General features: G+C 39.0%; 1 protein-coding gene across 1 annotated transcript; it reads left to right on the forward strand.

Moving 5' to 3' along the window:
• The first annotated feature begins 7018 nt into the window (after window positions 1-7018).
• On the forward strand, window positions 7019-26245 carry slc7a5 (solute carrier family 7 member 5). The gene is made up of 10 exons (XM_079345674.1): window positions 7019-7895; window positions 9910-10035; window positions 13809-13914; window positions 15041-15085; window positions 15200-15323; window positions 16838-16941; window positions 17030-17126; window positions 17542-17691; window positions 23679-23856; window positions 23939-26245. The coding sequence occupies exons 1-10, from the start codon at window positions 7301-7303 to the stop codon at window positions 23992-23994; spliced, it is 1581 nt and encodes a 526-aa protein (XP_079201800.1). The 5' UTR covers window positions 7019-7300; the 3' UTR covers window positions 23995-26245.
• The last annotated feature ends 1363 nt before the right edge of the window (window positions 26246-27608 follow it).

The raw sequence follows: 27608 nt of genomic DNA on the forward strand, positions 1-27608 counted from the left end.
GCCTGTGGTCCTTAGGGTGGGCTGTTTACACTCTATTAAAGACTGTTAGCATGGCTGGGTGTGATTTTGGTCTCCACCTGATTCAAAAAGAAGACATGGAGATTGGAGCCTGACTCGAGGGCTGTTTATTGTTTTTAGCTGCTTGGTAAAGGGGCCTGAGTGAAGAGGGACACACCTGTCAGTCTCTACTAGTCTTCCCCTGATTGTATACAGGAACAGACTAAATGGAGACATAAAAGCTTTGAACTTCACAATAACTGTTGCTCTTTTTAAACGTTACTTACACAAAGACTTTTACAAGCGATAACAATGTTTTTATGAGATGTAAATTATATCTGTCTTGGGAGTATCACAAATCACTGTTAGTGAATAGTCAGCTGTCTGTTTTCAGGTAACAAAATATCAGAACAACAATAGCAGTTTTCAATTTCTCAAAACGTACATTTGAAAGGCATTCTGACATGCGGTCAACTAAGGAGAATCAAATCCTTCTATTGTTGTATTTGTACAACGAGATTACCCCAAAATTAATTAAACTAAAGGTAAAGGTTAAACTTTTAAGAGTGCAAGGCTTCTTGTGTCCTTAGAGTAAACCTTGACTGCTGATTACAAAAATGGTTAAAAGATCATGTAAACATTTCATAAGAAATTACATATTTCAGCCGAATGTCAAGCACACTTTTTTAGTTTGCCCTGAGGAAAGCTTGTTTTTGGCCCTCAATGAAGGAAAACATGAAAAGAAGTTGAAGAAGGCATGTTCTAAACAGAGAACAATTGTTTTCCTGCTGTCCTTCTGTTCTCTGGGGGAATTGTTTTAGATCAACCAATGAACCTCTCCAGCTCTCCACACAGGCAGATAAACAGGAGCATACAATGTGAGGCCCATTTCCTCTGTACTCAGAGCGAGCATCTCTTTCTCCTCGTCTTTCTCCTGTTTTACTTATCTCCCTGTACTTCAGCTTCTCTGATGTATTTGTTTGGTGCTTTAGTGTTTTGAACAATGGACTTCCATTCTTGGGATCTTACCTCTGTCTCTCCCTGTCGAAACTGGTTTGTTTTAATTCGGTTGTCAGTCCACCTCATTTTACAATGTCATGGTCACAGGCAACACAATATTTCACGAAGTTAGTACTTAAAAGGCAACACTTTTAGTTAATTCAAAACAAAAAAAAAATACAATTTAATGTAATTTACTCATATGGTAATCTGTACATTACTTTCAGACGGAAAGGTGTTAAAGAATCAACTTTTTTTTTTTTTAAAAGTACTTTGTCATGGTTTTGTTTTGTTTCTGTGTTTCGTCTTATTTTAGTTTTCCTAAGTGTTCTGTTTCGTTTCCCTTGTGTGTTTTAATGTACATAGTCTCGTGTTTTCGTTAGTCTTAAGTGTGTTTCTATGTTACCTGAAACTTTATTTCCTGTTTTAAGTGTAGTCTTTAGTGTTTCCCGTTTTATTTTGTATTATCTGGTTTAGGTTGTGTTTTCCGTGTCAGGTTTTACTTTGTAGTTGTCCTCAGTGTTCTGGTCTTGTGTTCTCTGCTCTGTTTCGATCCTGTCTTGATTACCCTTATTGTCCTCACCTGTCTGATTAGTCTCACCTGTGTCTGATTACCCTGTCTATATAGTCTCTGTGTGTTCTTACCCTCTTGTCGGATCGTTGTCTTATGTCGGTTGTCGTGGCCTGTTGTTTCTTCTCCCTGCTCCTTGTGTTTCTCCTCGTGGTTTTTTGGGGATTTTCTTTGTTTTTGCTCGAGTTGCTTTTCGGAATGTTTTGGATTTATTAAGTAAGTTTTTGTTTTGTCTTTTGTTTAATAAATTTTTATTCTGCACTTGGGTCCTCCTCCCTGTTTCCTACCCACAAACGTATACTTACACCTATTGATGGAGTAACAGTTGCATAGTGGACACTACAATCCCAAGCCTACCAGTCATTCCCCTTTGTTAGTTTTTCTTTTCAAGGTAAAAAGATTAGAAAGTAAAAATGTTTACATTTTTTCAATACAAATCAAAATTAGGCAGAAAGTTTACTTGTTAACTAAAAAAAAAGGTATATTATTCTTCTGCGAAAATCAAAAAATAATGCTCTATTTTCTCAAAAATATTCACATTCAACAAGGTATTAATAGATTTTCAGATTTCAAAAGCACTACTCTAGCCACTGTTTACCTGATGAATGATAGTCTAGTACTGGCTGTCTTCGGCTGTTTTCTCATCTCCAAATACTCTTGATGTACTCCCTTTATATGTTGGAAGCCATAAATCGTTTGTTGTTGGTGCCAACCATTTTAAGAAACTATTGTGAACCAAAGAAGCTGGAGGTTGAGAAATTAAGCCAACGTAGGGCTTGTGATGATTCTCTATAAAATAAAGACGGCTTTACTCAAAATGCCATAGACAACAAATGACTCTTTTATAGAAGCACTGATACACTTGATGTATCTGTTTCAACCTCTTCATCTCTTAAACATCAGCAGTAACAAGTCTTTACAGAGCCAACTTAATGAAGCAGGTTGGATAGATTGATTACAGAATATGTTTAATGCCAGTGGTCAGCCTAAATGGAAATTATCTGTAAAAGAGGTTGGAAACAGAGCGCATGGTTATACAGTACAACTGCTAGGACAACACAGTCTCTCCCACAAACACACCACAGTGTCATGTCTTTGTTCACAAATATTTTCCCTTGGGAACAGCTTTTCATGCGTTTCGTGAGAAAAATCCTGTTAATTCTTTACACTATGGTTCCCCTTTAATGAAATGGGCCAGCACTAAAAAAGGTCAATATAACTGTAAATGTGCCCCATTGAATAATTGACCCTAAATATAATTCTTACATCCATTATAGGACATACAGTAAGTACCAGTAGAACATGCACTGAGAACAGTCAGCCTTTAATGCATACTGTACAATGTATTGAAATGTTTTACACTAATGAGTGTCGCAGCCACCACAACAAGGCTTAAAGTGAAAAAAATCCTGAGCCTGAAAAATGTTGCTTTAAGGGGAATTGACAAAAACGGCTCTGAAATTCATGGAAAATGTCTTTCAGTTTGGCTGATTTCTAGATATTATAGTACAAATCAGAGGATAATTCTTCAATTTCCACCTTAAATAGACAGTGGACAGTGTCTGAGATGTCGAGGTAGGTGATGGTTCTCTTTCCTTGCTTGTGTCACTTGTCTTCTTGCCCCTCGTCACAGCACAGTTATCCATTCAAATGCTTTAAATACAAACTGCCATCACAGGACTCAATGAGACCCGTCACCCTAACGTCTGTGGTCATGAAGTCCATTGAGAGACTGTAGAAGGACGTCACAGGCCACCTGCTGGATCCCCTGCAGTTTGCAATATTGGACAAACAGGTCAATGGAGGATGCAGTCAACATGGGCTACATTCAAGCTACATTCTGCATCACCTTGACTCCCCAGGGACCTACGCTAGGATGCTTTTTGTGGACTTCTGCTCTGCGTTTAACACCATCACCCCGGATATCCTGCATGAGAAACTCACCCAGCTCACAGTGCCAGCTTCCACCTGTCAGTGGATCCCCAACTTCCTAACTGACAGGAGGCAGCAGGTAAGGCTGGGGAGCGTCACATCCAGTGTTCTTTTTCCACTGATGGTCTCCCTCTACACCAATGACTGCACCTCAGGGGACCCTTTTGTGAAACTCTTGAAGTTCGCAGACGACACCACCATCACCAACTAATATAGGCACAGAAATGGGTCAAAATTTTCATTGATGCTGCATGAAAGTAACATTCGCAGAAACCTTGTATCAAGAATATACTAATTTCAACAACTCTCAAAGAAGCAGTGTGAAAGCTGAATGGGAAAAGAAGAGTAAATATCTGTCAAATACAGTCCACATGTTTCACAAATTAAGTTCAGTTCTTTGCACTGAAGAATATAATCAGGTTTGGGAATCGGGTCACTGCTGGAGATGGTGTAAGAACCTAATGGCTGACAATTTTCTTATAGCTGGTTATTGTCATGTGATTCAATCAAATTGGTCACAGATACCAGCAACCATAAAATAAAAAGGCCTACTGGGTTTAAGGTTGAGAGCAGTTTTGGCACTACATACTTACGGATTATACAAGCAGCATGTAATACTCAGTACACATACCTTCTAAAAAATTCTCATAATAATAACACTAACCAAAAAGTGTTTGAGGAACCACCAATAAAAGGGTGATGGTAAGCAATTTTAGAAGAAATGTATCATATGGAGAAATACCTTTTCTATAAGACCCTGTTATGATAAAGGCTCTAGGTAATTGTTAAATTATATGAACAATGAAATTATACAGAGAGGAAATATCAAGTGCCTTTTCTCACTTTCAGCTTGCATCTTGTCTTGTTATCTGTTTTTTGTGTTTATTTTGTGTTTACAGTGGGTTTACTCTGTTAATGCCACATAAGACAGTCATTTTGGAATTCTCCATTAAGAGGCGATGAAGTACTTGAGGTAATCTGATGCTGGGGTTTTAGCCCCAGCCTCCCTTTATACTCAGAACTATTGAGATTCACTGAAAGTTAACTACAAATATCACATGTGCTGTATTGTACCACCCTCAATGGCCTTTTCATTTAGTTCTTCAAATTATGTTAACATTATTTTTGATTTCTGGAGTTAATCCAATAGCTTGGTGTATAAAAATGGAAAAAAAAAACTTTTAATTTATAAAGAAAAGCTGTGTAATTGATTCAGTATGCTATTGCTATACTGCACATAATATTTTCTTTGAAGTCAGTCCACAGCAAACAGACTGGTTTCTTTACTTATTACTAAGACTCCTTGTGGGGTATTTACAGGTTAACAAAGACGGATAGTTTAGGTGTGACTAAAATGTATTAGATATATTTGTGGCTCTTGGTATGTGGCTTGACCCGAGAAGAGGGTCTAACATTCTTTAGGCTTTGTACAGATCAACAGAAACAATATTAGAAAGCATCTTTAAATTGGATTTGAAGACAGTGTCTACTGGGTCTAGTTTGGGCAAAGGAAATGAGATGTCTGCGGCTTGTGTGTTTAAGTTTGTATTTGTCTCAGTGTGTGTTTGGACGGTCAGTTGTATTAACACGGCGCAAACTTTTTTTTGATCACACTGGGGGACTTTCATAGTCCACCTTTGCATCTTAAAAATATTCCTTCCCCCTGGCTGTTTATGTGTCTCAACATGAGGACTTCGGTTTAACCATCTTTTAACAAGGTCAGACTGAAGCACTCTTTGGACTCATTTGAACCCCATCAGATCAAAGTGCATGGAATGTTTGTTTGGTATTTAAATGTTGCAGTGTCAAATGTTTATATCTTACCTTTACATGTAAATGGAGATGCATCAATAAATCAATCAATAAGCACAGTATGGGCCATGGTGGTAAGATAATGTTTTTTATGTGTGTAGGACTCAAAGACTCAAGAGCATTTGTTATTTCAGTGAAATTACAGTTTGGCATTTGTGTGATTTTTTTTGCTGACTGTGATCTCATGTAGTCTTTTAAGAATATTCGGCTCAGTCTCACAACATGCGACTTCTCTAGCAATACAACAAGTCAAACAAATGAGGTCCTTTTCTTAAACTTACATTTTGATGCCATGCTCTAAGCTTAAACTCAAGCACTCATTCTGCCACTACTTCCCTTTAAAGCCTCCTCTGCTGTTGCCTAATCAAATTGCTGGGGCAGGAAATGACTACGTTAGTTAGGCAGAGTTTATAATTGTGGCCTTTTAAAAGGCCTGGCATCAGTCTCATTTATGAACTGCACCATTAAAAGCTTCTCATAGTATTCCCTTTAACACACTGTTCTTTTTTACACATGATCACCATAAATTGTCGAGAAAAACAAATCATCAGCCTACTGTTGCCAAAATGTGCATTTGAAAACAAAAACAAAAGTCTTCCAGTTGATTGCAAACACAAATAAAAAAATAACTATTTACAACTAAATATAGACTATGTCATCTTTAAATGAGTTGTATTTAGAGTGATATTTCAACACAACATTGTTTTTGTTTTAAATTTGTCTGGTTTTAGGACTCTTAAGATAGAACACAAAAGTTTGAAACCCCATGTTAAACAAAGCATGCTTTAATCAGTTAGCTGTTAGTTATTTGCAGCATTATTTTGCAAGAATGTCCTTAAAGGGATACTTCACCCATTTGCATGAAGCTTTGTATCATTAGAAACATGGTAGTAGTGTTGAATGGACATGAATCCAGCCCTCATATTGCCCTGAGACGAGAAAAATATGTTTTTCTTTGCCTGGAAGTTTTCTTCATGTGACACAATATGACACTTTTTGCATCACATGAAGAAAACTTTCAAGCAAAGAAAAACACATTTTTCTCATGTTTCTAATGATACACAGCTTAATGTGGGTGATAACATCTCCTAACAGCATCTCTGTCCTGAGTCTTGATTTTTTCCCCCCTTCATTTTGTGAGTTAAGTTGTTGACACCTTTTATGGCACAAAGGACTCAGAAATGTGTGCACTGTTGCTGACGCAAAAAGGCGTTTCATTGCTTTCCTTTAATGACACAAGGTGTTTGGAATCCTCATTCTTGGACAGCATTTAGCCTACTGCTATGTGCTCTTTTTCTCTCATAACATTTTACATCATAAAACAAGACGAGCTGGTTTTGTAGGGTGGATGACAAACCAGACCGACAGTTCACTGTTGAGTACTAGTTCGTTCCTGTTGTATTATGCAGGGACTGGGGTCCATGGTGAGTTCCCTCATGTCTGCAGAAAGGAGACCTCTCTCTCGTCTTATGCACTTTCGCGTCACACACCTTGGGCTCTTTACACAGACATTTACAAAGGACTAAACAGGGTAAAAACAAAAAAAAACATGTTAAAAACAAATTTAAATGTATTATGGTACGAGAAAGGAGGATGCAGGTTGAAGCCACAAGCTCAAGCAAACAGGTGGAGGTGCGAGATCTAAAATTGTAGAGGTGTAGCTCCGCCTTCTGCCCCTAGAGGGCGAAAACAGATCAAACTGATCCAGTCATCAGAGCGAAGACAGTACAAGCAGGGGCTGGCCTTGACGGAGGAGGGCCATCATGCCAGTTCAGCCTCTATGTACATCAATATAGTAGAAAACCAAACCACGTTTCTCTGACTCGCACCAACAGAAACGCGGACTACTCGTGACTGGTTCAGACATCCGACCACATTCCAGACCGGCAGAGAGAGGAGGAACACAGTAAACAGAGGGCGTGAGTCGGCAGAGCTGCACGCTTTGTGTCCGCCGAGTAAAGGACGTAAAGAGGGGAAACTTAGCCAACGATGTCAGGGTTGAAAAAGAGGAACTCAAATTCCTCGGCCGATAGGGAGGAGGACAAGCAAGTCACAGAGAGGATGCTAGCCCCGGCAATCGGCGGGGAAAAGGGGGACTCAACCCGTGATGGAGGACCAGGAAGCGACGACAAAAGCCCCAACAACCCCGCCGGAGGAGAGGGAGGGGAGAAAGGGGTCGTTTTAAAAAGGACCATCACCTTATTAAACGGTGTGGCCATCATCGTGGGCACAATTATAGGTTCCGGCATCTTCGTCACACCGACAGGCGTGGTGAAAGAGACCGGCTCTGTTGGTTTGTCCCTGGTTGTGTGGGCAGTGTGCGGAGTCTTCTCCACCGTAGGTGCTCTGTGTTACGCGGAACTGGGGACAACCATCACCAAGTCCGGTGGTGACTATGCCTACATCCTGGAGGTTTACGGTTCACTGCCAGCTTTCCTAAAACTCTGGATCGAGTTGCTCATCATTCGGCCGTCCTCGCAATACATAGTCGCCTATGTTTTTGCCACCTACCTTCTAAAACCCATTTTCCCCGTTTGCCCAGTTCCAGAGAATGGGGCCAAGGTCGTGGCCTGTCTCTGTATATGTGAGTAGCTTTGTTTAAGTCCAGCTAGGGACGTTCACTGGTAATATAGTTTTCTGACTTTACTACAGAGTTTTGATTCCTATGTTCGATACTGACAAATACATAATTACAGACTCATGTCACGAACATCAAGTTGTCCAAGATCAGCCTCAGACCGAGCACGTGTGATGCCTGGATGCACTTCTCGCGCGCAGCCTCAAACACAGTGCTGTAAAATGTGTCGTTTGTTACATCAGCTCCGGTAATGTAGAGAGATGCACATGCCGGGCTTTTTGTCTGATAATCAATTTATGTTGCTCTTTCATACGTTAACTTTTTATAATGATGTTTTTAAAAGATATCAACTATTAGTTTAAAATGGCCTTTTATAGGCCGTTAAAAAATGCCTTTTCATTTTTTTTAAATGAAAAAATAGGGAGAAGCTTAAAGATGTTTATTACATGACACGTTTTGAGATAGTAATTTTTAACTATGCTACTTGTTCAAATCATATTGTTGACCCTTCAGCAATTAAAAATAAAAAGAGTATATTTGTCATTAATATAATAAAAGTATTGATACTTTGGGGACATAGATTGATATAATATCATCTTGAAAAATATTGGGATACTATGCTGTACTGATTTTTCCTCCACCTCTATTATATGCCATATTTAGTAGCTTTTACTCTGACGATAACTAGGTATTTGCAATTTGCCAATTGCAGACATGACATGTGTAATCATTTAAATTGTCAATTATTATTTAGTCATTACAAAATATTGAGAATTTAACTGAAAGTATGGAACGGTAATATTTAAATCCTCCTCTCAGCACTCAGCTTAATCCAGACGTTAATGTCATGTTCATGATAAGCAAGTGTTTTTTGATGTGCAGTTCAGGGCCGCCCTGAGATAGTCATAACTTTAAGTGCATTTCCCAGACACACTGCCTGAGTTCTACCAAGATTAACTCTGGATTATTTTCTTCTTGAGCTTTAAATTGAAGTTGTTGTCTTTGACAGCCACATAGAGCAAGTCCGCCTTTCGCCTTACACACTCTTTTACCATCTACATTCATGATTATGTTTGGAGATTGTATTTGTGGTGTGTGGATGTTTGAGGTGGCAGCTAACAACCCTGGTATCTAATCTTTATTTGGACTGAAGACTAAATTCTTAAGACCACATGACAGAGGGCTGTGTGTGTTCGTGCTTGAAGGTGCGCGTGTGTGTTTGAGAGGGTGTTTAACGAGGATTGCTTGCTCTCTTAAGTGTGTGTGTGTGTGTGTGTGTGTGTGTGCATGCATGCCTGCAGTTTAGAAGGTGGGGTTGTCAGGGTTACTTTGGGGCTGAGACACAAATCTCCACTCATGCACACACACACACACACACACACAGTTACTCCATGGGTATATTTTTGTGTGAATAAGTGTATCATTTGATCCTTTCATTATTTAAATACAAACATTCAAGATTTTAACTTTCATTTAAATGAGTTTACCCATTCCTGGGTAAGTTTATGTAGAAGCGTCTATGTGTATTTGGGGAACAGTGTGTAACCAGTCCCTCCACTGTACTCAGGCTCTCTCTCTTTGTCTTGGACTTTTTAACACAGAGCCTCATTGTGCTCTGTCTCGTCTTTCTGTTGAGGCCCTGACCTGATTTAGGAGCTTTGAAGAGAACCTGCTGCTTTAGTTAATCACTTTTAGTGGCATCCAGGGTGAGGGGCCGCTTCAACAACTCTAGGGGTTTGTATTTGAGTGTTTTTGTGCAGCAGGGGGTTGGTTAAAATCACTATGTGTAATTGGAAGAAGAAAAAAAAGTCTTAAGCGTGCCATATTCAAATACACATTTTACCTCAGTGGTCAGTGTGCAAATTAAAGCTATTAAACATAACAAAACAGCTGCAGAAAGGTACACTCTTCAGTTTAAAATCCTTTGTTGCACCGAATCAAACCACAGAAGTTAAGAATAACGAGGCAGCGTCAGCTTTGTGTAATTTAGTTTGTACATGTCTCTCTTTCTCCTTTGCAGTGTTGTTGACCTTTGTCAACTGCTACAGTGTGAAGGCAGCCACCAGAGTGCAGGACTTCTTTGCACTAGCCAAGCTTCTGGCACTTGGACTCATCATCATCATCGGCTTCATCAAAATTGGCCAAGGTACCTTGAGCAAGCATAAATACTTAATGTACATTCGTAAAGTGCCTCTTTGTGCAAGTGTTTTAGTTGCCGCACCCAAGGGCCGTGTACATATTTAATGGATCCTTTCCTTACAACAACATATTAAGAATATCAAAAAACAGCATTTACACATCTGCACTGCAATGAGATAAGTAAATGGGTATTCATTTCTGAATATAATGAGTCCCTGATTAAATGATGGGGTCATGTAAGAATATCAGAAGACACAAATACAGACCATTAAGGGTTGATGTCATATTTCTATATACACGATCAATGATAGTATCTCAGTTTTTGATTACTGAATCTTATTTGGGCAGGTAAAAGTGATTTAAAAATCTGAGAAACATGAAAACACTGTGGGTTATATTGCATGCTTACTAAATGGCCACATAGCGTTGCCGATATCATATATTTACTAATTTACAGCAAGGGAAGAACAGGGAGGGTGCTGTTCTGGGGCGGCAGGAAGAGACAAAAAAGTTACGTGATCTGACCTCTCGCTCTGTCCCTCTTGAAAAAAGGATTCAAGCAGAAACACATTTATTGTTATTAATTATTCCTATTTAAATACAAAAAAAGAATGTCAGAACAAATGACGTTATATTGTTCCACATTTATAGGGATTCTTCACCCATTTGCACGAAGCTGTGTATCATTAGAAACATGGTCGTGAATCCAACCCTCATTTTGCCCTGAGACGCAAAAAGAGTCATATTGCATCACATGAAGAAAACTTCCAGGCAAAGAAAAACATATTTTTCTCGTCTCAGGGCAAAATGAGGGCTGGATTCACGACCATTCAACTCTACTACCATGTTTCTAATGATACACAGCTTCATGCAAATGGGTGAAGTATCCCTTTAACGAGAGATTTGGATAGTGACAAAGGTGCTGGACATAATCAAATGATTTCCTGTCCAGATATGGTAGGTTACGTATCTTGTTTCGGCAGGATCCGGCACTTGCCCTCAACTCGGACTGGTCGTCAGTCTGCCACTGCCACCGTATACGGTTACAATGGGTGATGATGATGCGCAATCATGACTGGTGTGACAGGTTCATAGTAACATTTCATATACTGACCAGACTCGCGCTCAACATGTACGATGTAGTGTATGTTAGGAAACTGGCATCCTGCAGCCTGTTAACCACAGAATTTTAAGCTTATCATATTGATGCTTTGCACCATCTGTACCTCCAATTATGTTTTATCTTTTATTAGCCAAAGACAAAACTTCCTCACTCCAGAATAAGACGCTGTCTTTGCCACCGTCATTTTTATTTTGCATGTATGTCACTTGGCTGAGTCTGCATCTGTGCAGGTGTCAGAAACCGGGGTAAGGCGTATAAATGTCACAGTATTTAATATAGTCTTTGATCACTTTTGGCATTAGAAATGACTTCTGTCATCATTTGTTAATTGGTGTTAATTTTTCAAAAGAGTTTCAAAAATATCTGTCTCAAAAATGTTACAAGACAGTTTCTTTCTCAAGCCTGAAATCACAACATTTTCAAAGTTAAATTGCTGCAAACTTTATCTGTAAAAAAAATGTTACAAAAAATGTCAATCCTCCCTAAACCTCGGTGGATCAAGCTGTAGCTATTCTTCGAGACATAATAACAAGCACGAGCTTTAAATAATCCAATCCTTGCAAGTTCCTGCCACTTCAGTAGAGGCAGGAACTGTATCCGCCTTTCTTCTCTTTTTGTTTTTGAGTGATTTAATCCACAAAGTAAAAAGAAAGTAGATGAAGACCATGCCAGTGTAACTACTATTTATGGTTATGGCTGCAGCAGCAACAGTAATGCTTCTCTCTTGTAAACTTAGTCCTTTAATCAGTGCCGTTTCAAAAGCGAGACCTTGTCTATCGTTGTTTAATCTTAAATATTTGAACAGTATGTTCTTGTTGTGCTCTTGTTCTGTTCATCCGAGACACCTCAGGTAATCTAGAATTAAACAGAGACTGGGGGTAGACTATTTTTATAAATATTATAGCGCATGTTGGTTATCCAGCCAAGGAAAAAGATAGTTATTGGATTTTTTGGAAGTAAAAAAAAGTTTTGCTCTAAAATCTATCAACTGTTCTATTCCAGAATGAAATTACATTTTCCAATGTGTTGTTAAAGTTTTCCCGTAAGAAAAAGTACAATATAAGTGCGCAGTTTCTGCCGCTATGTTGACAGGTATTTGGTGTACTTTGGTGCTCTTAGTTTGTGCTGCACATACTGCATTTAATCTGTGTTTGTGTGTGCCTTCAAACTCCATGATGACACAGTCTGCTGGTGTCTCAGTTTAGAGATCAGTGTAATCTGATTAGCTGCTAACTCGAACACCTGCCCACACTATAAACACTTACTTCTATGTTATCCCAGTCCACTACATGTGATACAACAAGTTCATGTAATCTATCTCATACTAACTCATACAAATATAACAGAGTAAAGTTTCAATATTATACTTTTTTTCTTGTTTTACATGATCTTTATCTATATGATGTGTTTTCCAGGTGTGTTTTGTATGTTTAGGCACAAATATTTGCAAAAATTCAAAGTCCGCAGAAACTCAGCTTCTCCTACGTCCTCCTGTTAGCAGTAGCAATAGCCGCATGAAACTCTTGGTCCCCAGCCTCCCTCATTGGAAAATTTGGGTTGTGACATCACAAGATGAATATGTCCCTGATTCAAGCCCATTGGCTCATTGTAGCAAGCACAACCTCCACTGTGACTGACTGTAGCATTCCTAATGTAAAAAGGGCAGGACATATCCCACAACAAAGCAAAACGACTGACCAATTACGAGAGAGCAGATCGGCTGACCAATCAGATCAGACTTGGCACACATGGGGACACTTCTGTGTCTGTCATCTATCCATGTATTTTTAAAGCTTAGTTGACAAAGAGAAATTGAAAGCAAATTTGTGGTTTTGCAACTCAAGTTATTCATGGTAATATATAATGTTTATCTCGCTCAGCCCAGCCTGAAGTGATCTGCAGAACACACGAAAAAAGAAAATTGACTGCTTTCTTTGAAGGAGACTCTTTGATGCCTCTTTGAATAGGATGAAGGATAAGGGATGTTTAATTCTATGGGCCCTAGAACAACTCCTGTTTTGATAACAAGGCCGTAGGATGCTGTCTATTATAAAATACAGTGCAGTGATTAGGCTCCCACACTTCACAAAGTTCGAACCCTTCTAGTACCAACACTGCCCCAGGCTGTTGGTTTAGTAACCGTCACCATGTCTGAGAATGTGTTTGCATGTTGTGGGGAGCAGCACCAACAGGAATGTGGCCTAGATCCCCTCAAACCAGCAGCAGTCTGGGGATCAGAGGAGAGAGGCTATGACCAACATGTGATAAATCTTAACAATGGCTGATCAAATAAAGTGAAGAAAAAAACCCTCTACCTATCAACTACTGCTGCCATGCCCTTAAAAATCTCATCTACCGATAGTTGTCCCTTATTTTCATCAGTTTCCTGATCCGTCCATCCCTCAGGTCAGTCTAAGGAGCTGAGCCACTGTCTGGGTCACTTATTAACTTTCTCAGCCTGTCTTAACTGCACTTATTCTGCAAGCTTTCTGGATCAGCACACTTATATACATATTTCATATGAATGTTGATTTCTTGCTCCACATTGCAGGTTTTCCAGACTTGCCTAGTAAACATCAGTACATCGGATAATACAGGCAGTCAGATTTAGGGTTCTTTCTGTGTGTTTTATCTTCATTCTTACTTTTATTTTCTAGGTAGCACAGATGGTCTTCTTCCAGAGAATTCCTTCAAAGGTTCCAAATATGAGTTTGGCAGCATAGGCCTGGCGCTGTATAGCGGCCTGTTTGCCTATGGTGGCTGGTGAGTTAAAACATCGACCTACATCTGTAATCAAGTTCATCCACTTTCCAACTCAGGATCAGACTTATTCAAATTGTGAGTGACTAATCATGGTAAAAAGATGGAAATTTAAGAAAACATTTTTCTTTTTTAAATATATAAATGTATCTTCATTCACATAATATTGAATTATCAACCAGCCTTCTTTCTAGTATTGTTTCTGCTGATCTATGAAAACAATTGAAATGTCTTTTCATTTCTGAATAAATTGGACGTTAGATTGTGTGAATGTTGCTCCTACTTGATCTTTTAATGCAGTTTGTTAAAGTAAAACTTTTTGTCATACTTTTTTTGAGTACTTTGTTTATTGATGTTCAATTTACAAAACAGAAAATGACAAAGATACAATGTGTTTCAAACCCAACCCATTCCACCTACCAAGACTCAAACTACATAACAAAAAAACCCCAAAACAAATAGAGATAGGTACACAAAATATAGTTACACACAATTCCTGTAAATGACTTCACACTGCTCAGAATGGGAATATCAAGCATCAGTATACCACATATATCCTTATACTATGCATCATAAATCGAGTTGACAGCATTGATTTGCAAAAGACCATTACATCATGAGAGGGATACATTTTCAACATATTCTATAAAATGGGCCCAGGTTTTAGTGTATCTGTCCCGTTAATAATTCCGACTCAACTTCTCTAATGGGATCACAGAAAGTACCTCTTTGTCCCAGTGTCTAAAGGAGGAAGGTTTCACAGACTTCCAGTGTAAAAGAATTTGTCTCTGGGCTAGAAGTGTGATAAATGCTACAGCGTTTGCCCAGAATGTAAATATTTCTTCTGATGGGAATACTCCCAAAAAATAGCAACTGCTGGATCGGGATTCACTGTTCTGTCACAAATAGGAGACCACTTCCAAGACCCTAACCCAGAAGTGAATTACAAGATCAGATCTTTTTTTTCATACTTTTGAGAGTACATTTGCTACGTTACTTCTTTTTTTGTGATTTGTCATGCTCTGAGGTCATGAATCAACATTGTAAACTCATTAATTACATCATTAAACAACGTTACTTTAACTTTATGACTACTGTGACTTTATGATTTTTGCCTTTCCACTTCCAGGAACTACTTGAACTTTGTCACTGAGGAGATGATTGAACCATATAAGTGAGTATTAATGAGTTACATGTTAATATTTTTTTCAACAATTCAGATTTTTTTTTTGATAGTATCTAGTTGTTTCCATTGTAACAAACAACAATGGGTGTGTGTCTTCCCCAGAAATCTACCTCGGGCCATCATCATTTCTCTGCCCATAGTGACAATAGTGTACGTCCTGACCAATCTGGCATACTTCACCACCCTCTCCCCTGAGCAGATGCTTGGCTCTGAGGCTGTGGCCGTGGTGAGTGCAGAAAGTTTGAACTTTTTTGTATGAAGGCTTCCAGTTACAGTGAACACATAAAAGTACTATTCCCTCATCTTTTCCATGATCAACACAAATAAATTCATTGATCTGATTTGTTAATAATGATAATATATACTTGTACTACCAGTGTCCAGTACATTAAACAGAACCATCCCAGAAGCATTTGATTATAACACTTTACGGCAGTAAATGTATTACAGTGGAATGATAATATTAGTGATTTCAGTCAGCAGGGTGAAATAAAGATACATTGATGTTGCTGAAAAATACAGGCCATGTTTAAAGAGCAGGCCTTAGAGAAAAGACAGGATTCATAACACAGGAAGCTACTTAAGCTTCCTACATTATCCCATTGCCCTGTAGAAAAGCAATATCTTTGTGGCAACATAAGACAGAAGTGGAGGGTACAACAATGTTAATTTTTTCTATGTGCATATTGGATAAGAGCCAATTGGTCTGAGCAGCTAGTGATGGATTCAGTAGTGCTCTTTTGATTCCAGGGGTGCATCCCAATCACCCTCAGCAATAGCATTGGCAGGTCGGGTAGTCAAACAATGGTATATATTCACGACTCAAAGAGGTTCTAAAGCCAAGAAAAAAAAGTGACCATCATTCATTACCTTTGAACATGAACCTTAACAAGATAAACAATAGACTCCTTCTTAATGTTGAAATTCAATTTGCCACTTATAATTAAATGTATTACGTGATTTCTTTAGGTCTCTTATGTAGTTTAATAATTCAAACAAAGCTGTGGCATATGCTACTGTGTGGATCCAGGGCAGAAGTATAAATCAAACTTAAGAAATGGAAGACAGAGAGAAATTTATTAGTTACATAGTTTTTGTGTCGTCGAAGCTCAAAGAGTGGGTCTGTTGAGCAAGTATGTGAGAAACAAGAACAACTTTTAATATGTTTTGTAACAAAAAAAAAAATATGGATTGAAATTGTAGGGGCTCAAGGTTACATCTTGTCCTCTTCTAGAGAGAAGGAATGGAAGAGTTTTTTGAAAACAGGGAAGAACAATTTTGACTAAATAGACCAAACTGGCAAGCCATTGTTTACGTCTGTATCTGACACGAGTGTTGGGGTTTGCCAAAAACAAGTTGTAGAAATTGTTGTTCCCATGGATTGAATTAAACCACCTCTCTATACTCATCATGTATACTTTTTGGGTACATACATAAAATTCTTCGAAAGCATCAAACTTTAACTGCCAATTTAAAAAGTTCAACTTGTTCTGACCTGTTCAAAGTTCAGCTGATTTTGTTATGTTGATGACATGAGAATAGCAAAGCATTGTGACCCTAAAGAAGGCCTGAGGCTCCTTCATACATATTGACAATATTAAACAGGTGCATTCTGGTCATTCTTTGTTTGCATTCATAATTCAGGTATTTCTCCCTTTGTTCCCCAGACTCTCTTTTCTTTTTTTAGCCAAGGTGCTTATTGACCAATCACACTATACTTTATATGTAACTGTTCTGCAGGATTTTGGTAACTACCACCTTGGTCCAATGGCATGGATCATCCCTGTGTTTGTAGGACTGTCCTGCTTTGGATCAGTTAATGGATCTCTGTTCACATCATCAAGGTAAATAAAACTAAAAGAAATTGCATTCCATCAATGCTGGCATGTTATTCAACTGAATTGTCTTTTGATGGCTTTCCTTCCCGTTCAGATTATTCTTTGTTGGTTCTCGGGAGGGTCACCTGCCAAGCCTGCTGTCAATGATCCATCCCACCCTGCTGACACCCCTGCCCTCACTAATATTCACTGTAGGTAGTCTTGTTTTCTTTATCCCTTTGCACTAAGCAAATATATATTTCATAAACAAAGCAAATGGAATAAATCTCTCTTAATTAGGAAGATGTCATTGTGTCGGTTAAGCTTTGTAATGGAGCAGAGAATAATTCTGCTGTGGGGTATGTGTAGAAAAAATTAACACATTGAAAATCTATTTACTTGCAGATGACTGTTTTCTCGCTGTCTTTCACTCAGATTTGTAATTTACCCCATACCAAGTTTGTGACAACTTTAACATGCATGTTTACATAGTTGCTGTTGTAAATCAACGCTGAAAAAAACAATGAATGCTTGCCATCAGTGAGCGTTAGTTAATGTGCACTAACTTCACTTTGCCTGGTATCTTTTATTGCAAACCTTCCATTTTTTCTCTCTCTTTCCCTCCAGTGCTTGATGACTCTGCTCTACGCCTTCTCCAACGACATCTTCTCTGTTATAAACTTCTTCAGCTTCTTCAACTGGCTCTGCATTGCCATGGCAATTGTTGGGATGATGTGGCTTCGTTATAAGAAGCCAGAGATGGAACGACCAATCAAGGTGAGCCAACTCAATGCAATAGACCAGGGGTACTCAAATACAAATCTTAAAGGGCCACAAAATTTTTTCTCAATGACTCAAAGGTCCATTTATTGAGGTTGGTCAGGCCACATGCAATAATACTGTAATATTCAAAACAAAATGTTCTTTTCATTCAAAACAACAACAAAAATGCAAACAAAAGTTAGTTTAGTACACGCATTGTGATTTATAAAGCCTGGCGCAAAAAACCCCCGCAGTGACTGTGTCTGAATTTAACACCTTTGAAAGTAGCGTGCTAATCCAGGAGCCCAGTGTTAGGCACACCAGGCTGCTGTTATTGCAGTTAGTAGGAGACAAAGGCTCAATAAAAGGGTAAGGGTAAAGATCGTTTCTCCCCCCCATGTGTTAACATGTTTTGAATGACGGAAAAATAAATGGTAGGCATATATTTTTTATTTCAATTCAATAATAGTTAAGAAAAAGGAACACCATGATTAAACTAATTTAACTAAACATTCACAGCCTCTGCAGACATGAAAATCCCTCACCTCAACATGCCCAATCCGTGCGCCTTGGTTTCTAACATTGCATGCTCGAAAACTCTGACGCTTTTATTTTGAAAGACGCTACGTTCATACTACTTCCGTATGGATGCACGCAGTGCGCGCTTGAGTGAAGGTAAACTGCATTGCTAGCAAAGTTGCAAACCCAACAAGGGTTTCTTACAAAACGTTACACAGGCAGAGATGCACCCGTCAGGACGAGTTGCCAGAAAAAGTAAGACGTTTTTCGACGGAGCGTTTATTAAGGAGCGTTTATTGGACCTTGTTCCACTGATGGAGAAAAAGGAGCACTTGACAACGTGCCACTCTCCTGACGCACTGTAACGAGGCAGGTTGAGGACATTGCTGCAAACTTGGAGCTTCAGCTGAAGGACAAAGCGGCCGAGTATGACTATAATAATTTTCAGAAGATGCTTGTCCTCTGTGGATCTAACTACAGATTTGAACAGACATTCTCAGTGATGAAGTTAAACAAATCCAAACGCAGATCTTCTATCAGTGATGAACACCTCTCAGCTGTCATTCACAAAGCCACCTTAGACATTCAACCAGATTTGAATGTCCTTGTTGAAACCCAAAATAGAGTCAGAATCAGTTTTATTGGCCAGGTATGTTTAACAAAAAGGGAATTTAATTTTGGTAGACTGTGCTCTATGTGTACAATGTAAACATTAAATAATTACAATTAGCTAAAAATATAAATAGGTAATTAAAGACTCATTTGTACAAGACTAAGAGGCTTGATGAAGATAGACTGGATTATTCTCACTGAAGTGAATGAGATGAAAGGTATTCAAAGTTTTTGTTTGGACTTGTTATAAGGTTTTTCTTTGCTTGTAAAGACAACAAAGTTAAATAAAAATAAAATGCACGATATTTCACTTTTTTTGTTTATTACACCAATAGGAGTATTTTATTCTTTGACCTGCACACCACAATTTAACAAAGCCTATTTCTAAAAATATTTACAGACCATTTTGTTCTTCCGATTGCCAGTACCAGCTATTCAAAATATATAATTTTGTACTTTACAGTGAGAGAACATTGAGCAGAGTTCAAGTTATCGTTTATTCGGCCCTCTGACAAAATGTACCGTATTTTCCGACCTATAAGGCGCATCTAAAAACCTTAAACTTTTTCAAAAGCTGGCAGTGCGCCTTATAATCCCGTGCGCCTTATATTTGAATAAATATTATGGCGAGTTGCGTGGAAGAAAGATCCAGAGGCGAGCTTTAAATCTCAGTCAACACACACTGTTCCAAGCAGGGGCATATTTTAGACAGAACATGAAATAATAACATGACAATTGCCAACAGCAGAAAGTCATGAACAGCAATACCCAAAACACTCATGGTTTACACCAAAGTCCTGAACACCCATAATGCTTTGCGGCATCAACACCCCACGATTGGCTCTACAATCGCTACAATATTGAGCCGCAACAGGTCTCGCAACTACGGTAAGCAGCCGCCGACTCAATTTTCCCCCGTAGAAGAAGTATTGCGCGATGCATGCTGGGATATATAAAACGGCGTTTTATTTCCATTTGTGTTTGTGTAAAGACCCTGAAATGGCTCCTATTAAGAGACACGCTTACAACGCAGAGTTTAAACTCAAGGCGATCAGTCACGCAGTAGAACACGGGAATAGAGCAGCAGCGAGAGAGTTTAACATTAACGAATCAATGGTGCGGAAGTGGAGGAAGCAAGAGGATGAGCTAGCGCTAGCTTTAGCCTAGCACCGTCCGATGGATGCATACCCAAGCCTCTACTGTAGCGCCTTATATATGGAAAAAGTTTTAAAATATGTCATTCATTGAAGGTGCGCCCTATAATACGGTGCGCCTTATAGGGCGGAAAATACGGTAGGTTTCTCATGTGGCCCCTTGTAAAAAATAATTGCCCACCCCTGGTCTAGTAATTGTGGTTATTTTTTTTTCTCAAAATGCATCAGATGCATAAGAAATATTCAAAAATCTCTTCCCAGGGAGCATGCCCCCGGACCTCCCTAGCTCACTGTGTCCTTCTCATCTTTTCCCCCATGATCTGCTTTCATGTCTGCTCTACATTCTAAAGAATTTCAACATTGACTGTTATGTCTCAATATTTCCCTCTTTTAGTTAACATCACATTTTCAACTGGACATTTACTTTTATCTGGTGTTGCGCTTCTTTCCCCCTGCTCGTCCCATTCAGTGTGCCTTTCTTCCTATTGAGCTGCTCTCCTCACTCTACAGCCCTGGGCCGCTACTCTGTTCGACGCTTGGATTGGGGGATCTCACCGCTGCTTGTACCCCCTGATTTGATACCTCTTGCAAAGGCATATATGTCCAATCTCATAAAACGCTGGCCAGCTGATGATGCCCAATGGCCCAAGTGGCATGCCTGAGTGTCTAAGCCATAGAGGACACAGCCCATCATTAGTAGGCTCCACTTAAATTGGGATCTCAGTAAATCAATCCCTTACAGCTGACAAAACGTCAATATGCGAAGTGCTCCAAAAATGAAATGAAATGAAGTTAAAATTGTGCTTGCAGCAGGGAGTAACCCAGTAACAGGCTATATGTGGATAGTTGTTGTCATGGAGACCAGTCCTGGTATACACATGTCACATGACCCAACCAAAACACAGTCATGGAATAACAGTTTAGAGGCCACAAACTTGCGGCCTGTGGGTCGTCTATTGAGGATCCCTGCAATAGACCATTAAAACAGAAGAAACAAAACTGGCATTTTGTTGGTTCTCTTCACCTTTGTGAGGCAGGAACAGACACTTGGTAACCTGTTTTAATGACATTGCAATTCACTCTTTGTTGCTACAGTATTGACTCCAACTTAAGTTAGCTTCAAAGCAGGAAATATCATTTTATGCAACAAACAAAGATCCAAAGAGCAAAGCTTATATCTCTTCTGTCCTGGTGTTAAGGCCTGCCGAGAGATAGTATGTGCATGAGAGGACGTTCATCATCTCTCCTGGATGGACCAATAGCTGCAGGACTTTGAAACACAAAAAGGACTATTGAGTTATTGTTGCCCGAGTTTGTAAGCTTTGACATATGATGCTGTGTATGTGTGTATCCTTGTTACAGCCTGATAGCCGCCCCGACTCCTCCAATTAGTCTGCTACCCCAAAGTTGTGTGTGTGTGTGTGTGTGTGTGTGTGTGTGTGTGTGTGTGTGTGTGTGTGTGTGTGTGTGTGTGTGTGTGTGTGTGTGTGTGTGTGTGTGTGTGTGTGTGTGTGTGTGTGTGTGTGTGTGTGTGTGTGTGTGTGTGTGTGTGTGTGTGTGTGTGTGTGTGTGCATCTGTGTGTGCATGCGTGTGTGTGCGACTGAGTGGTGGGACAGTGGTAGCACTGTATCTCTGCAGGCCACCTCTCTTTTTCACTCTCCCGCTCTATTTCATTCTCCTTTCTTTGTCTGTCACATTCCTGCTGTTCAACAGATTTGAAACAGAGCAGCCAGAGAATGGAGCAATTTCATTAACAAATGAATCTTTTCAATGAAGAGATACTGGTTGTCTGCTACCTTGTAGATTCATGACACCCTTTATTGAGCCATCATGCACCCAGGTATTCTGTCACCTGAAAGTGCTCCTCATATTAAAGGTTCGCGAATGCTCTTCTGAGAGGGTTGTCCATCTGTTGTAACTTTGGGTTTTTGCTCTAAGTCAGCCACAAAAGATTTTTGTAAGGTCCAGCACTGGACATCAAGTCAATACTGAAGTCCATTCAAAGGATGTATTGTATTTTTCTTTTATTTATGCCAGAAAGGCTGCGTGCCATCAGCACCTTTTGAGCGCTACTGCACAAGTGTTCTGTAACCTTAACAACGGAATTAGACTAGAGCTTATGGCCAGTGCACGACAGATCAATTTAGCACAGAAAAGAACTAGCCGGACAGGAAGTCAGACACAGACACAACATTAAAACCTCCGGTTTATTTTCATAATAAAACACTCATGCATGCAAACACTTTGTGCATGTGTTTATAAGTTATATATTGAGTTTTATACCATCGTATTACCGCCTGCCGTTGCAAACTGAATTCGTAAAATTACCTCATGAATTCCTGTCTTCGCACTCCAGCTGTCCGGCTGTGCTCTCCGAGCTGCAGACTGAGTACGCAGCAGGTGGTTGTTGACAGATGAGGGTGCACGGAGCAGTAACGGACTGGAGCGGACACACAATTCGCACCACGTCTTTTTGGCTACCGGTAACTAGGGACGTAGGTTACTAGGGAAGGTACACACGGATACCTACTTGACTTGTTGTGATTGGTCAGCTGTCAAAAAGGTGCTTGACGTCACACAGCACGCTTCTGAAAAGTTAAAACAGTTCAACTGAAAAAAGGCGTTGGGCGGGGTACTTTTTGAAAAGGCGCTTATGTTTTAAAAAAGCGTCATCCTTCTTGCTTTTTCCATAGGATTCTATGCCAAAAAAAGGCGCTGGCAGTTGAAAAAAGAATTCTAGCGTGAACACGGCCTAAGATAACAAATCTCTTTTCTATAAGTGTTCTGGGTAAGACAGGCAGCGCCGCAGCGGCACATTTATCAATGATTAAATGGGACTTTGAACATTTAATTGGGTAACCTGAGTGTCTATCGGCCCACAAAATTTAAAATAAATACATCCAGTCATTTGTTCATGGTCTGCCTTAGTCTTTTTTTTTTTTTGGATGTATTTTGGGCTTTTTGTGCCTTTTTATTAGAGAGATAGGACAGTGGATATTGACGGAAATCAGAGACAGAGAGTGGGGATTGACATTGGGAAAGGAGCCACAGGCTGGAGTCGAACACATTGAGGACGAGAGCCTCCATGCATGGGGACTAACCACTGCGCCACCAGTGCCCCCGGTCTGCCTTAGTCTTACCATTCAGAGAAAAATGCTCTGTTTCAAATTTTCTAAGTTTTGTGACATCACAAGTTGGATTCTGTTAAGAAAATCCCCTCCCCTCCACTGGTATCTCCATCCATGGACTCCACCTCCAGCCTAAAACAAAACCTTTGTGCAGGTCCGCCATTTTTATTGACTCGACAGGGGAGTGATGTCTACTGGGGAAAACTCAGGGGGTCTCAACACCAAAACGGATGTCCCCTTTAACAATGTTTCTGAGAAGTAAAGAACAGCCCTACATATAAACATACAATAAAAAACATCATTGTAAAACATTTAAAAGACACAAAGTAACACACTTAACATATATTATTCAAGATCGCATCATAAATAGATCAGGCAGAATATCTATAGCCAGATGTCTGCCCCCTTTAAAGCATCCACTGAAAACATTTAATTCAGTTCCTACTCTTCTGATTGATAATATTCATTAAGTCAAGGTCAAGTCCTTCCACACCAAACTCAACACTCAAATCTAATTCCAGTGAATACAGTGGTTCTTGTTTCAATGATGTGTTCAAGCTAACCAGTCTTAATGTCTTCTCCCTGTAGGTGAATATTCTGCTCCCAGTGAGCTTTGTGCTGGCCTGCCTTTTCCTGATCATTGTCTCCTTCTGGAAGACTCCAGTGGAGTGTGCCATTGGTTTTGGCATCATCGGCACTGGAATCCCTGTTTACCTATTGGGTGTGTGGTGGAAAAACAAACCCAAGTGGCTGCTTCATGGAATCTGTGAGTGCAATACCTGTACTTTCTCACATTTAGGTTTTTAAAACAGTAAATCTTTTATACATCGCTTCTGTGTTTTTTGCAGTCTCGACCACAGCCATGTGTCAGAAGGTGATGGAGGTGGTGCCTCAAGAGTCCTAAGGCCTTGCCCTTTTTCACAGTTGCACCCTATGCGACCTAAAATACACACACACACACACACACACACACACACACACACACACACACACACACACACACACACCCTGTCTGCTTTTTCCTGATAAGGACCCGATGAACATGCAGATGTTTAAGGCTACTGTGTTTTAGTGGTTGTCATTTATTTACTTAACTGTTACATATATTGATGACATGTTTAGAGTTGTCATTTGAACATGTTTTTTTGTCCCCAACTTTCTTTGGTAGGCTGTTACATTTTGACTTTTTTACGATGCATTTAAATTGATAGTTTTTACCCGCCTTGTTTCTTTTCAAGGATATGTTAATGTTGACTGACCTCGCTCATCAAAACCCTTTTTGCATTAAGCAAACGGTGCCTTATCTGACAGTAAAGGTCAGCTTTATGCAGTAGGCGTAAGTGGTGCCTGAGATAGTCGTCAGCTTGTACACTGTTCTGCAAACACCTTTAAAAGGAGCACTCCCATGTCTAACTCCATTGCTGCCATTTTTAAATCATGCTAGCATCCCCAATCATTTTATTTTTCTAGAACAGGTTGACGTGGTTAAAAACGTTTAATCTTGTGGTCACTACGTTTTTTTTAGCAGACGCTTCAAGGCCTTGTTTGGTCTGTTTTAGTGCTTGTTGATCACCTGTGATGCATGTCCATCAAGATAATGGTCATCACCATCCAGTGTTCGTCAGTTGTTTCAACAGTACTATTTGTTATTTTGTGGTTGAAAATAGAACTTGGTGTAAAGAGGGTTTCTATTTTCTAAATACTACTTTCCTTACACTACTGTCAATTATTTTATTTTATTTCATTCATTTTTATTACTCACTGAAAAACTCTAAGAAAAGGATGGAAGTACACATGGAAGTTAAAGTCTTTTAAAGCCAGCTTGCATTATATGTTAATGTCTAACGTGTTAAAGACCAAGCATAGTCATAATTGCTGGCCTACACAATTAGATTGTAGTCTACTGATCTCACCTCACAATACCTTCTGGGTATTGTGGTTTTGATTCTATTTAAGTTGCATTGTTATTACCATGATGGCTGGGCTGGATATAGTATGATACATTGGAACACCATAATGTGGTATTGTCTTACCGTTGAATTTTTTGGGGGGTCAGATATCTGATTTTCTGTTTGGGGATTAATATCTCAGCATACTGAGCCTGGCTAGCCAAGGGCTATTTAAAGTCAACCACACTGATGGAAGAGACAGCAGTAGTAAAGTTGTGTACTGTACATTAAAAAAATACATGAACACTCACCGGTTTAACATCAGTATTTAATAATATTGGTCCTGTTGAAAGAAATGGAACAGTCGGCAAATGATGTAGCATGTGCCAGTAAAGTCAGTAGCCAATGTTTATCTGTGGTGTCATCAATTTCATGCTGGCATCGAGTGCACCTAACTACACGGAGAAGTGTTTTTTTATTGGGAAGGGGAAGTCAAATTTTTGACAAACTTTGATCGTTTTTTGTGGTCAAGCATTAGAGGAAAAGTCGGCATTGTGGGAGCCTTAAAGTCAAAGGTGTCATTTAAAAAAACATCTGTGTATGCAATCAGCAAAATTGTTATTTTAACTGTTGGTATAAGCCTGAATTGTCACAATCGATGCATCTCTACTTTCTTCTAGTGTGGGTGTGTTTGTGTGTGTGCGTATGCGTGCATGTGAGTGTGCGTTATACATATATGTATGTCCTTAATTTGGAATTATTGGAGTGAAAAGGACAAAAAAGGATACTACCTTTAGTAGTACAAAGACAACTTTTCATTCATATATTACGGATAATTGGAAAAAAAGAGTTTTGTATTTTTATGAAGTGAGAGTGTTCATTTTCAGATCACAGTATGAACTGCTAGTTATAACTTTTCATCCTCATCCTTTATGTTTACCTGTCCACACAAACCAATAGTAATAGATAAAAGTCAGTTTATTATTATTAACAGAAAAAATATCAGCTCTCCTCCTTGCAGTGGACCAAAAGTACATGTTGCAGTGTTGTTTCCTAGGGGATGCAGGAGGGGTTCATGTGTATGTTTTTAGAAGTAGAACTTTTGTTAACACTCCAGCCATCACTTGAAGCTGATGGGAAACTAACAAGAATAGGACTGTAGAAAGTTTATTTATTTATTTTTAGAAAACTTTGTTGGTTATTAGTCCCTTTGTTTACAGGGCATTTTGTGAAAAGTGCTTTACAAATAAATCTTTTTTTCTGTTGTCTTTGGTTTTTGGTCTATTTTTCATCGACTTTTCCCTTTTTCAAATGTAGCTTCTTTTATTATTCATCAATCCATCAATAGTATGCAGTTAGTGGAGTGAATCGGGGACAATTCCCCAATCAATCATGGGGCCCTGCTTTCACCCATACTTAAAGTAAAAAGATAAGGACAGGCACACAGAAAATTCTTCATCAAAAGAATTCAAAGTATTTAGCTGTTCACTGGCCAGATATTTTCTCTATGAAAATTAGATTATAGCCTACAAATGGCCAGAAAAAAACATGCAGGTTTGAGGAAGATGACATTATAAAAGCCTCGGTGCCAATTTATCTCTCCATAGATTTGTTTTTGTGTAATAGTAGGATTGAACAGCATCACAATTACTGCCACATTTAATGTGTACCGGTAATCCATTTGGCTATGTTGGTAGAATACTGATGATACACATCATTGCCCTCATAACATCAAGCCAATCAGTCAATCTGAGCTTGTTCATATTAAGTCTAGTGCTACTCAAAATTAGCTTTTGACCATGAAGCAGAAATCAGTGTAGTGAGTTTCTTCCTCCTCTCCCCTGCACTGCTTTGTGTATTCATGTGTTCACATTAATAAAAACTCACAGGAAGATTTTAAACATTTAAAAAAGGCAAACAATATATTTCACGTCTAGATAGACTGAAGCCTTTTGTGTAACCTTTGAACTTTATTTACAGGTCTCTTTACTCATATGGGCTACAGATTGTCTTTTACTTGATACGTAAAAGCCTGTTTTTTAAGTTATAAAAGCGTGATGACGTGTACTTTTTTTTTTTTTTTTTTTTTACATACTTTTTAAATGCCAGAGGGGAAGTTATAATACACAATTGCAAACACTTTAGCCTACATGCAGCCAGAAATCCTGGCATCACTGTTTTTACTTGTTGGTCACAATCTGTACAATGCATCTTTAACCATTAGAACTGTGACTTTTTCCAGAAACATTATACTCCTCTGTCTCTGCTTGGTATGATAATAACATGCTTGTTTCTGAGATGTTCTGAGTTGTATGTGATACAATATATACATGTTTAAAACCTGTAGGAGAAACAGATGAAACATAGAGGTCATGTGCAATAGCAACTTTTGATTTTTTTATCGATTGAATGTGTTTCCATTTGAGAGGAGGAAATGTAACTGTTGAAAATGTTTTAGTTTGATGTGGACGTTTGTCAAAGTGGAATGCACCAAGCTTGATTAAATATTCAATGAGACCAAGGGAATGTAAAGGAAAGGAAACTGCTTACCATTAAAATCTCTTCCTGAGACCCCAGCCTTTAAACACTGATGCCATAAATAATGTCTGAAATTGCTATCTGTTGTGAA

This window comes from Symphodus melops (assembly GCF_947650265.1).
Source record: "Symphodus melops genome assembly, chromosome: 6".
Lineage (NCBI taxonomy): Eukaryota > Metazoa > Chordata > Actinopteri > Labriformes > Labridae > Symphodus > Symphodus melops.